General features: G+C 44.3%; 1 protein-coding gene across 4 annotated transcripts in view; it reads right to left on the bottom strand.

The window, feature by feature from the left end:
- Nucleotides 1-4090, bottom strand: part of LOC140485579 (netrin receptor UNC5C-like) — a 419631-nt gene extending 415541 nt beyond the window's left edge. For all 4 annotated transcript variants that reach the window (XM_072583830.1, XM_072583831.1, XM_072583832.1 and 1 more), the window contains exon 1: nt 3400-4090. In XM_072583830.1, the coding sequence (XP_072439931.1) occupies nt 3400-3496 (97 nt within the window). In that variant the 5' untranslated portion in view covers nt 3497-4090. The remainder of the gene's footprint in view (nt 1-3399) is intronic.
- Between the last annotated feature and the right edge of the window lie 9202 nt (nt 4091-13292).

Below are 13292 nucleotides of genomic sequence, written 5' to 3'. Positions count from 1 at the left end.
GGTCAGGTAAAGTCGCCATCGTCCCAGAGGATAATTGGGATTGCTGTCTCATTAGAGAGGGACACTGGTGGCGGTTTAACCAGAGGGTCACCACACCCCAGGTGAGGGGAGAGACTGAGAAGGAGGGTCAACTATGGTAGTGCTGCGTTCTACACAGCCATCACTCTTGGGTAAGGAAGACTCCCCTGATTGCACTGTTGGATTGAATAGTGATCTTTGTAAATGGAGCCCGTTAGTTGTGGGCTCCGGCAATTGGAAGCTGTTTGACATGTATCTCCCCTGTTGAACATGTCCATTGTTTTCAATGACACTCGTTCGGTCACTCGCTCTTTAAACGGCATCTCCAGTTTTGAAACTAAGATTCTCATAGCATCATCAGAGAGTGCTTTGGATAGTTTGCAGTGAGTGTGTAAAGCCCACATCCACCCCGAACAACTCAGAACAGGAATACCATCCCCTTATTGTTTTTCCGGCGCAATATCACATTTTGAGAAGCGTCGGGACATGGCTATGAAATCCCTGGTACTCATTCACAGCTCTGCAATTTATTTCGCCGTGTGTTTACTGAAAGGGCTGAAAGGTGTGAAACAGGCGCAGGGAGAGGGGTGGGAGCATGTGAACAGCTTTTCAATTCAGTATCTGACTGGAAAGGGAGACTGCAGAAATTCTCAGTGACTTCAGCAGGTCCGAACTGCAAAATCCTGGGTCGCGGGTTCAATACTGGAGTGTGTGTGTGTGTGTGTGATCTATGTGTGTGTGTATGTTCTTAGTAATGATTGATAACCGAGAAACGGGGGAAGCTTCTTTCTTGGGGGAATGAACACATTTCTTGTCCTAAGTCTGTGCCCGGGGTCCTGCTCTGTATATTCCATTTAAATTGGCCACCGACCGCCCACCCTTTCCCCCCGGACAGGCAATGCAGTCTCTCAGAGGCATTCGGAGTGCTAAGTGACTTTCATTCATCGTCCGATCTTACCAGCTGGTCCCCTGGCTTTTTTTTAAAAAACTAAACAGGGAGAGAAACGATTGAGGGTCCCTCGTTATAAACTCGCCCAGCACTCCCCCCTCCCCAAACATCACCACCTCCCAGTATCTGACAGACCCTCTCATAAAACTGACAGACCAATGTCACCAGTCGCAGCGCGGCGCCACAATATGGGCAGAAGGCAGACTCTATAGGGGAGGGAATGAAATTGCTTGACCCTGGATTTGTACATACACCCGCCCACTGTACTACACATTCAGGTTGTATTTAGGAACCAAGCCGCGTTGCTGTTGGTACCTGCGTGTAATTTAATGTTAGGAACTGGATTCTACAAGCGCAAGGGAAACTCTTTAATCCAATTCCGCCCTCAATAGGATTTCCAACGCAGCTCCATTCCCGCGGCTGGGACCAGGCAGTTTTGCCGCAGTAGATCTTATAGGCTCCTGCTCCGGTCATTGAAGCAGAGTTTGGACAACAGACACACCAAAAGAAAAAAAATAAATTGGGAAGACCTTTCGCACACATTTTGAGCCGAGAAGTGAAGCGTCAAATGGTCCAACCCACGGGCATGAGTTTTTGCAAGTTTCAGCTCAGAAAAAAAAATCAACATTTCAGAAAGATGCGAGGTTTATAGAGTGCTAAAAGACTTCTGTTGGCCGGGAGATACATTTGAAAGCCAAAATCTGAACCCATGGGACCATGTCAGTCACTTGTTCATCTGTCTTAGGGAAGTAAATGAAACAGTTTTTCCACCTTCCCTCTGTTTTGCCGCATTAATCCTGGCGGATGCTGCTGCTCTAACCTCTCCTGACTGACAGCATCGATGGGAAGCGAGCAGGAGTTTTCATTTATTGAGAGGGAACTATATCCTAAAAGGCCGGGGGAAGGATGTTGGTATCTAACAAGCAGGGTCAAAATGGCATTTTAGAGAAAGTTTGCGCGTATCTCTCCCCTCCCTCCCACCAACCCAGCCCGGTTTAAAGTCACAAGAGCTTCCTGAATCCAGTCCCTACTCTCACGGCACATGAAGGAGCCGACTCAGAGCAATCCCTCCTGAGCTTCTCCCTCGTTCCTCGAAAGTAGCGGGTGTTTTCAACACGAGACGCCAGGGCAAGGCTGCCCCAGGAACCTTCACATCCATCTGCAGCTGGAACATAATTTCTCCACACACTGACGTTTCACAAACAGCTCTGCACACATATACACACCCCAGAATAAAAATCTCTTTGACTCGATTCATCATGATTTCAATTCAACAGATTATTAAACACCAGAAACGATTGGATGGTAAACCCGCCGCATTGTTCTTTATCCTGGCTAATCCGTTCAGTCATTCACACCCACCTGTCCGCCACTCTGCAGTGACCCAGAACTATAACATCAAACTACATGTGAAATCTGGGCTGCAACTCCCCGAGATGTTCCCGGCTGAATCCTACAGACGGGTTGGGACATCTCTCCTTCCCCACTCTCTCCTCCATTTCCCCCTTCCACTCTCCTCATCACTTCTTCCCTTCCACTCTCCCACTCTCCTCTTTTCCCCCTCACTTTCCTCCTCTCTCTCTACTCTCCTCTTCTCCATCCACACTCCTCTCTTCCAGTCTTTCCCTTCTCCTCTTCTCCATCCACACTCCTCTCTTCCAGTCTTTCCCTTCTCCTCTTCTCCATCCACACTCCTCTCTTCCAGTCTTTCCCTTCTCCTCTTCTCCATCCACACTCCTCTCTTCCAGTCTTTCCCTTCTCCTCCTCTCCTCCCCACTCTTCCTCCTCATTCCCCCTCCCGAACCTCTCTCCCCCACTCTCCCACCCTCTTCCCCCACACTCTCACTCCACTCTCTCCCCCACCTCTCACTCCACTCTCTCCCCTCCCTCCTTCCCCCCACTCTCCCTCCCTCCTTCCCCCACTCTCCCTCCCTCTCTCCCTCCCTCTCTCCTTCCCCCCTCTCCCTCCCTCTCTCCTTCCCCCCCCCTCTCCCTCCCTCTCTCCTTCTCCCCTCTCTCCCTCCCTCTCTCCTTCCCCCCTCTCTCCCTCCCTCTCTCCTTCCCCCCTCTCTCCCTCCCTCTCTCCTTCCCCCCCACTCCTTCCCCCCCACTCTCTCCGTCCCCCCCACTCTCTCCGTCCCTCCTTCCCCCCTCTCTCTCCCTTCTCTCCTTCCCCCCACTCTCTCCCCCTCCCCACATTCTCTCCCCCTCTCCCCCTCCCCACATTCTCTCCCCCTCTCCACATTCTCTCCCCCTCTCCCCTACCTCTCCCCTCCCTCCCCCCTTCCTGTTCTCCTCTTCCTTTCCCTCTCCCCTGCTTCACTCCGCAGTTCCTCGTCCTTTCCCCTCTCCACGTTTCTCTTCAACTCTTCCCCTGTCCCTCCTCCTGCTCCCTCTCCCTTTCAGCACCGACCCCCCTGTTTACTGCTTACCTTGCGATGCGCGGTGCTGGGCGATAGCGGCCAGAGCAGGTAGCAGCAGCACACACAGGAAGTTCTGCCCTCTAACTCCACACTGTCCTTGCCCCATGGTCTACAATGGCAAAGCAGGAGCTGTGGGTGAAGGGAAGGAGAGGAGGGCCAGTTCGTCAGCTTTCTCCCCCCCCCCCCCCTCTCCTTCCTTCCCACACCCCCACCAAAAAAATTAGAAGCCAGAAAGCAGGCGTCGAAATCCTTGGGAAGTTGGAAAGGGGGAGTTCTCCTCCTGTTTAAACCCCCCAATTCAGACCGAGAGAGGGCAGTTTTCTCTGGCTCCACTCACTGAAGGTGATCGCTCTCTTGTGCCTTTTCCCTCGTCAACTGCAATCTTGTCACGGCATGGAAGGCGAAATTTTTTTTTTAAAGAAAAGTTTTCTGCTGGGTTTTAATTCTTTGAGCCCAGCTTGCAGCAGGAGGTTGTGTCTGGTAAATATCTGTCGTTTGTTGAAGTTCCAGGTTGAGGTGGGACAAGTCCCTTAAAGTGATCGGGACCACAGACTCCAGTTTTTAAAAAAAAGACTATCTTCTTGTGGGGACTCACAGCATCCTTCAGTCCTGGAAGTCTGCACTCCAGGTTAGGGGAGACAGAGCTCGTGGTAAACACTAGAGGGAAGAGTGTGTGTGGAGAGAGGCAGAGAGACAGCTCTGATTTAGACACAGTTCTCTATCCAATGGTGCTCCCTGCATTTCTCATTGCCCGGCTTGCTGTAAAATCCGGCTTGGAATCTCCGAGGAACTGGAGTGTTCTACTAGAACAGGTCAGTGTAGGTTTATTTCCAAATGTAGTAACTCCATTCAAATCAAAATAGCCATCAGGCCGTGTACCGCGGCTATATTTTGTATCTTACATTTTGGTATATAAGGTACGTGTCTTGTACCTGACATTTATAAGTTTCTCTAAAAGAAAAACACAAATCGAACATGATCCTCGGCATGTCGATGAGAAAACCTTGTGGAGTCTTCCTTTTTATTAAAGTTGCCCGCTCTTTTCATCAAAGTATCCGTCGTCTTGGTTGCGGGCACATTTACATTGTTGTGGCACCTTTTTTGACCATTGCTAATGGACTACTCTGAACAAGAGAGCATTAGCAAGAACGTGTTAACTGCTTCCCACTCCACCCATACTACCCAACCTGGGCCTAACATGGGTTACTGGGTGAGGAAAGGCTTAAGTCCCATTTGTCCTGCAGTGTATGAAACCAGTGTGTTTGCGAAGAAGAGATTTGAAATGTTCCTGAAGAAGGGCTTATGCCCGAAATGTTGATTCTCCTGCTCCTTGGATGCTGCCTGACCTGCTGCGCTTTTCCAGCAACACATTTTCAGATTTGAAATGTTCACTCTGTGTTTTTCCCTGCATGGATATTGCCTGACCTGCTAGGCTTCCTCAGTAATCCCTGCCTTTGTTTCATCATTCACAGCTCCTTTCTTTATCTAAACAGGTTGATCAATAATTGTAATATTGTTAAAAATCCAGTGCATAACCCCGGTTGTAGGTTATTCAGAAACTTACCGAGGTTTCAATTTAGATTTTTTTTTTACTGCCAGACCTACTGAGTTTTCTTTTTCAGCCTCGTCTGCTCTTATTTAATCAATTGAGATTAAAGCATAAATCTAGTTCACTAATATTCTTACCTGTCAAGATGAGAGTGGTGCTGGAAAAGCATAGCAGGTCAGGCCGCATCCAAAGAGCAGGAAAATCAACGTTTTGGGCAAAAGCCCTTCATCAGGAATATGCTTTTCCAGCACCACTCTAATCTTGACTCTAATCTCCAGCATCTGCAGTCCCCACTTCTGCCCTGCTATCCTTACCTAGCCTTACCTATATGTGACTCCAGACCCAGGCAATGTGGTTGACTCCTAACCACACTCTGAAATGACTAAGCGATCCACTTAGTTCAAGGATAATTAAGGATGGGTGACAAATGCCTGCCTCACCATCCCATGAAAGAACAAACAAACATCATTTTGAAGTGTTGTCATTATTGTGTAGCAAATGCAGGAGCCAATTCACACACAGCAAGCTCCCACAAATAACAAGGCTTTAATAACTGCTGCTTTCTAGTTATAAACTGTATTGGCCAGGTGACGGTGAAAAAAAAAGCCTAATCTCTTCAAAGAGTGCCATGAGACTTTCTGTGCCCTCCTGAGAGTGAACACTGGGTCTGTCAGTTTCAGGTTTGTCTGGAAGCCAGCATCTCTGACTGTGCAGCATTCTACAGAATGTCAGCCTGGATTACCTGTTCAAGTGTCTGGGGTTTTTAATCCATGACCTTTTGAATGCAGAGGTGAAATGTAACCAGCTGATCCAAACTGCAGTTCTGACACACTGCCCTAGCTCAGCAATTCAATTGGATTGTGTCACATCTACGTAATATTATGTGATGAAAATTGATGCATGCCTTGTATTTTCCTCCTCAAACATTTGTCCATTTTTCTGTAAAATCATGTCTTGAAATTGTCTTCTTATCTTGAAGTAAACACCCATTTAGTGTGTAAGACCAGGTCACAGAGAGAGAGGCAAGTTTTGAAAACAAAAATCATATTATTGTCCAATATTGTAAGAGTGAATGCAACTTCTGAAGTGTTTATTAGCTGTAATATATTTTGGGATGTTCTGTGCTCATGGAAGGTTTATAGTAATGCAAGTTGAAAGGTTGTCGGAGGAATGCAGGATTGAGTTTTTATTCATTCATAGAGTTTGGGGGTTGCTGACTGGTCCAGTATTTATTGCCCGTCCCGAGTTGCACTTGTATCAGTGGTGGTGAGCTTCCTTCTTGAAACATGTTATAGTCTCACAGGTTTATTTGGAAGCAGTAGCTTTCAGAGTGCTGCTCTTTCATCGGTAGCTGTGGAGAAGGATCATAAGACACAGAATCTTTAGTAAAAGATGACAGTGTCATAGTGTCATATGATTTCAATTGCATGACACTGTAATGTTTTGCTATAAATTTTGTGTCTTATGATCCTGCTCTGCACTTACCTGATGAAGAAGCAGCGCTCCAAAGCTAGTATTACCAAATAAACCTGTTGGCCAATAACCTGGTGTTGTGTGACTTTTCTCTTTGCCCACCCCAGTCCGACACCAGCACCTCCACACCATTTTTTGAACCATTGCAGTCCTTTTGACGCAGGGACACACACAACGCTGTTAGGGAGAAGGTTCCAGGATTTTGACCCAGTGACAGCGAAGGAACAGTGATATATTTCCAGGTCAGGATGGTGAGTGGCTTGGAAAGGAACTTGCAGGTAATGGTTTTCCCATGTACCTACAGCTCATGTCTTCCTAGACAGTTGTGGTCCTGGATGGTATAAAACATGTTAAATTTTGTTGAAGCTGCAATGGAGTTTATCCTATCACATGCCTGACTTATGCCTTGTAGATGGTAGACAGACTGTGGAGAGTCAGGAAGTGAATTAGTTGCTGCAGGATTCCAAGCCTCTAACCTGTCTCGTATCCACAGAATTAAATGGCTGGACCAGATGGTTCCCTGTTTAGTGGTAACCCCATAATGTTGATAATGTGGGACTGAGTGATGGTAATGCAATTGAATGGCAAGGGATGATAATTATACTCTGATTTGTTGGGGACGGTTATTTCCTGTGGGCTGGAGGTTATTTTTCAACCCAAGCCTGGATATTGCCCAGATCTTGTTGATTTGAACATGGACTATTTCAGCACCTGAATTGTGAAAGGTGCTGAACATCATACAATCATCGGTGAATATCCCCACTTCTGACCAGGCACTTAGCTCCTCATCCTGCTATGTAATAAAGCCACGGTAATGAAAAGCTATGCCTTGATAACTCAACTCAAGGGTGCTACTTCGAAAAGATGGAAGAGTCCTACCTATGGTAGGCACTCTGCTCCAATTATAAAATGGGATAATTTTGAATCTATCTAAAAGGTAAAAGAAAAATATTCCATTTAACATGTGCAAGCAATTGTCCCATGTACACTCATCTGCAATTGTATGTGAAGAAACAGAGGGGCTTTGTTTAAAAAAAAACCCAAAATACTGTGGAACTGTAAAACTGAAACAAACACAAAAAGTGCTGGAGAAACTCAGCAGGTTTGGCAGCTTCTGTGGTGAGAGGAGCAGAGTTAATATTTAAAGTCTGATATGAGTCTTCTTTAAAACATTTTTCTTTTACTGACAAGGTGAGCTTGTCAGTCATTGAAGGTGTAATCAGCAGAATATCTGGTGCAATGAATTTAGGTCCTCCAGATGTCTACTGTGTTTAGTTGGAGAAGACAAAGGTCTCTGTTTTTTGATGACCAATTGAACTTCACAAGATTTTTCAACTTTTATGTTCGCATTGGCACTGAGAAACTTGTGGACTCCAGAGTGGAAGAGGGAACGTCTCCAGCGTAGAACAGATTCAGAGATTCATAGAGTCGCGTAGCAAAGACGGAGATCAATCATGTTCTGGCCCTTTGAAATGGCTAAGCAGCTAATCTCATGTCTGTTTTACCCAATATCTTACAAACGTTTTCTTTTTAAGGAGAGATCCAATTGCCCTTTACACGTTGGTAACGAATCTGCGTTCACACTTTCATCCAGGCAGTGCATTCCAGCTGCATAATTAAAAAAAACTTTCCTCGGCTCGTGGCTGCTGATTATTCCAAACCGTGTTATTTTGTTCTTTCATGAGGTGTGAGCATCACTGGGCAAAGCCAACATTTATTGCCCATCCCTAATTGCCCTCATGAACTGATTGACTTCCTTGGCTGTTTCAGAGGGCAGTTAAGAGACAACCACATTGCCATGAGCCTGGAGTCACATTTAGCCTGACCAGATAAGGACAGCAGATTTCCTTCCCGAAAAGGCATAAGTGAACCAGATAGTTTTTAGGACAGGCAATGATAAGCTTCATGGCACCATCACTGCAATTAGCTTTCAGTTCAACATTCAATTATTAATTAATTGAATTTAAAACCCACCAGTTGCTGTGGTAGGATTTATTGTCTGTCCCTAGCGCATTAACCTGAGCCTTTGGATCACTAACTGTACTGACATTACCACAACGGCATCCTCTCCCATAATTAACTCTGGGTATTCTGGCTACTATTATTGGAAATAGTTCTTTTTCTTGGACGCTCTATCATAATCCATATATTTCTCTCCATCTCTTCTATTCTCATAATCAATGTTTATTGATAGGGAAAGTTCGTGACAAAAGTATTTCTGTGAAGAAAGCAAACTTTTTCATTGCACCTATAATCATATTCCTATACCTTAATCGTGCACTGGAGTCCCCAAATTCCTAGCCATGTTTAGAATATTCGGAAAGTCTGACCCATCCACCTGTACAGTGCTTAGTGTCACCGATAGCTCAGTGGATCCCATCCATGTCTCTGAGTCACTAGACTCTGAGGTCAAGAGACCTGAGCACAAAGTCTTGACTGATTCTTCCAGGGCCAGTATCAAGGGAGTGCCACGCTGTCAGAGATCTGGTTTTTCAGGTGAAATGTCAGTCAAAGTCCTAGCAATTGCCCTCTTGGAGGGCTGTAAAGGAACCCATGACACTAATTCCAGGAAGAACAGGGGAAGTCTCTCCCATGTCCAGGGATAATATTAACCCCTCAACCAATGTAATTAAAAGACTGAGTATTTGGCCATTTTCATGTTATTTTCTCGGCAAAGTTTGCTGTGTGCTACCGTATTGACTGATCCGAAGTTCTTGATTGGCTGTAAAATGTTTTAGGATGGTCTGAGGTTGTGAGAGGTGCAACATAAATTCAAGGCTTTCTGTACGGGTTGGACAACAGTGATGGGGATTGGGAGTGGGGGGGTGGGTTAATGGCTATGGTAACGCCAGAGCAATTTCGCCCAGTTCCATGCCTGTGCAGCTATTCCATACTCATACACGACAAGACATTATCTCCTGTGTGTGTGCTTCCTGTATCAAATATGCATGGCCACACAAAGAAAAAAACCTTCTAAGATATTGTACATTGATAAAATTGACTGTGCTCATCAACTAGGTTTTAAAGGGAATATTACTTGAGACTGTGTTCAATAGCAGATTCCCTCTGGTATGAGCTTACTGTTATAATCAGGGTAATAGATGTTTGTGAAAAAAATGCAATGTCAGGTCTTTTACTGTGTGTGAATTTGTAAAGTACCATGATGAGAAAAGATGACAGAGAAACATCCAGTAAAGGTATTCTATAACAGCGCAGTTAAACATGTTCATTCCTCCGTGACTAATACTCATTGTGTATACAGAACAAAGTTAAATATTTAGTTTTAAACACAAGTAATGGAAAGCTCTGTCACTTAATACGCTGGCCTTGTTTAAAGGAGCTCCCTACATAGTTCAATGCATCCTCAAGATGCTATTCATAATATTGATAATTTTGAGGAGGTTACTAATGAGCCTACTGAGTAATAATGGAGCAGTCTACAGCGAAACAGAAGACATAAAACAGAAGCTGATAACTGAGTGCTTTGATCAGCTTACAGTTCCCAGTTACAGAGCAGAGATTGTAGACAGTGTCAGTGCTTTGCAGTTACTGAACTGATTGAAATTCCTTGTTTATTATATGGGATTCAGGGCATTTGGGAGGAAAGGCATTCCACAATGCATTTTTCCATGAAACTTGCCTGTGTCCATTAGTGAATGATTACTGAGCCAATTTTAACATCTATTTGTTTGCGGGTCTTCTCTCAGCAGACTTTTGGAAACTCTGAAGTAGCTGTCAGAAGGTCCCAGACATTATAGTAATCTAATGCCCACAAGGCTTCAAGTGGTATGTCTATGTTAATGTTGCTATTAGTACTTATTAGGTGTTACTTGAAACATCAATTGCAAGGGCATCAGCACAAACACAGCAAAGCCTTAAAGAATACAGTTTAACAATACTAGGTGCTTATAAATGAACAAATAAAGAAAATATTTCAACATAACTTGCTATAATATGATTGCAGCATCAGACAATAGGATATAAGAGTTAATGCACTTGTTTCTTGATCTAGGCAAATATGGATAACCGATGGGAGTAGTAAATATGTATTTGTAAATAATGTTTTCTTTTGTTGTAGAATTGAGAGGAGGAGTGAACAACATAATATTAGGTACAAATCTAATCGAAGGAAACTTCTTTACTTAGACAAGAATTCACTACCACACAGGGTGGTTTGAGGGGGATGGGATTTTGATGGACAGCTGGTTTGTAACACAGCATAATGCCGTGAGTGTGGGCTCAGTTCGTACTCTGGCTGAAGTTGCCATGAAACAATTCTCCTTCTCAATCTCTCCCCGCACCTGAGGTTAGCCCACCACCAGTCATTTCACTGTAATGAGACAGTAGCCCCATGGTCTGGGAAAACTATGGTGATCTTACCTTTTTACTATTGAGGGGAAGTGAGATAAGTGCATGAGGGTGAAAGCTAGAAGTGGACATATTGAAGCTTGTGCTGTTCGACCAGTTAGACTAATTGGTCTGCTTCTGCGGTGTAAATTCTACATTAATTATGTGGCAAATCTCTTTTAATTCGGTACACCAAGCTGCCAGAGATTCCAGATAAAACGGCATAAACATTTGTTCTTTCAGTTTCACCAGAGCCTTCCACAGCTTAAAATTTGAATTAGGTTGTGGTCATTACTGACAAGACCAGCATTAATTATCCATCTACGATTGCTCTAAAGGAATTGTTATTGGTGAACGTTTTTCTCAGATTAAAACAAAACCAAAAAAAACTGCGGATGCCGTAAATCAGAAGTCGCTGGAAAAGGTCAGCAGGTCTGGCAGAATCTATGAAGCGAAATCAGAGTTAATGTTTCACGTCCGGTAGCCCTTACATGATGGAGGTACTTTCACAAACCTGTTCTGTGTTAAGTTTTGTTTGGTAACACTCCTCTGAAGCATTTTGGACCACTGTCAATGTTAAAGATGCTACAGAAACAAATGCAAGGTTGTTGTTGATCTTGACTGAGCCTTCTAAAACAATAGATGTTTCACCTCAAACTCCTTATCTAATGAAATAAAAAGTGTCAAAGAAGTTGAATTTCTTTTTGTCGCTGTGAATGTTCTCCTGGGTTTTGGTCATTGTAATGTACAGGAGATTAATTTTAAATTTCTGGAAACTTTGAGACAATCCTGGAGAGTCAATAAGTTTAAAAACAAAGCCCTCATTGGTGCAAAGGTGTGGTTCAAAGGTTCCAATATTGAAGCCGAGGAACGTACGAGGCTGTGAGGAGGCAAAGGAATCAATTCTGGGTTGCTCTCGCTGACATGGCTATAAATCAGCTGATTGACCTCCTTCTTACTGAACTCTGTAGGTCATTCTATGTTGGATAAAAACACGAGGAAAAAGGAAGAGGCCATTCAGCCCCACAAGTCTATTCTGCTATCTAATGCAATCATGGTTGATCTGTAACTTTCCTCCATATAAGCCCCCAAATTTGTACCCCTTTTCCCTTAATGCCGATAGATGGTAAGGATGCACCTTTTGTTTTGTTTGTTCACTGGATTCAGGCGTTGCTGGCTGTGACAACACGTAATGCCCACCCCTAAGTTGCCCTTGAGATGGTGGAGCTGAGCTGCCTTCTTGAACTGCTGCAGTCATTGGGCTGTGAGTCTAGCCACTGTGTTGTGAGGACAGGAATTCCAGGATTTGACTCAGCAACAGTGTAGGGGAAATCAATGAGTATCAGTTTCAGAATTAACAATAACAATTGATTAACTGCTGTTTATTGAAGAGATTTTCAAATTATTTTGGAGATAGAAGAAATTCTTGGTTTCACTCCTGATAAGCCTGCCTCCAACTTTTAAGCTAAATATCCCAAACCATGAAAATAGCCTTGCATCTATTTGCCCTATCAGTTCCCCTTAATATCTTGTTGGTGATAAATTAGATTGTCACATCTCAGTGGAGTGAAAAATCGTCAACTTGCCTGGGGGCAGAAGATTGGTGTGCCAAATTCCCAACCAGATCACGAGGCATGTTCTGGAAGCTGTTTCTCTGATATTATCATTCCTGTTCTCTCCTTGATCTAATATCTGGTCCTTCTCTGGTGCCTTTTGTAGAAAGTTGTGGATGTTGGCAGGGTTTGCTTCCCACATGTAGTCCTCCTTGCCCTGTGAAAGCTGCAGCTCTTTGCATCTGAACCCTGGTACTTGAGTGTTGGCAAGCTGTATAACACTGAAGTAACATCACACTGTTCTTGCTCAACGCCTACTCACAGACTTCTCAGCAGAGTCTTGGCTCTGCTTTGTCAATTCTGATCAAGGTGATTTGTTAAAAACCTTCATATTCTCACCCTATCTGGAATTGATCTCAGATAACTCACTGCCAACAGCAACTTACACTTAGTGATTGCCTTTAACATTGTAAATCCACCTCGGGTACTTCACTGCAGCACTGAAAACCAATATTTGCCACCAAGGAACATTTTAAGTTGGGTGACCAAAAGCTCAATCAATGAGATTGTTTTAAGATGCATCTTTAAGGAGGAGCAAGTGAGGCCGAGAGGTTCAGGGAGTCCATTCCAGAGCTTAGGGAGCTGAAAGTCTGTCTGGCAATGATGGGATAATGGAAGGAGCAAGGGATCAACATTTTCAGAAACTCTCAGTGAGTTGTAGGGTTTGGATTACTGTGCTCAAGAGGCCAGGAAGGGACTTGAAAACAAAGATGAGAATTTAAATGGTGAGGTTTTGCTGCATTGGGAGACAATGTATTTCATTGGACACCAGGGGTGATATGTGAACAGGACTTGGTGCAGGTTAGGGCACAGGCCATAGAAAGGCAGATGAGAGATTGGTCAGGAGACTGTTGCTTTAGACTAGTCTAGAGGTAATGTAGACATGAAAGGGGATTTTTCTACACCATGGGGGGGACTCA

Source organism: Chiloscyllium punctatum, chromosome 14 (assembly GCF_047496795.1).
Source record: "Chiloscyllium punctatum isolate Juve2018m chromosome 14, sChiPun1.3, whole genome shotgun sequence".
In the NCBI taxonomy this organism is placed as follows: domain Eukaryota; kingdom Metazoa; phylum Chordata; class Chondrichthyes; order Orectolobiformes; family Hemiscylliidae; genus Chiloscyllium; species Chiloscyllium punctatum.
This window is presented reverse-complemented; position numbering and strand designations above follow the sequence as displayed.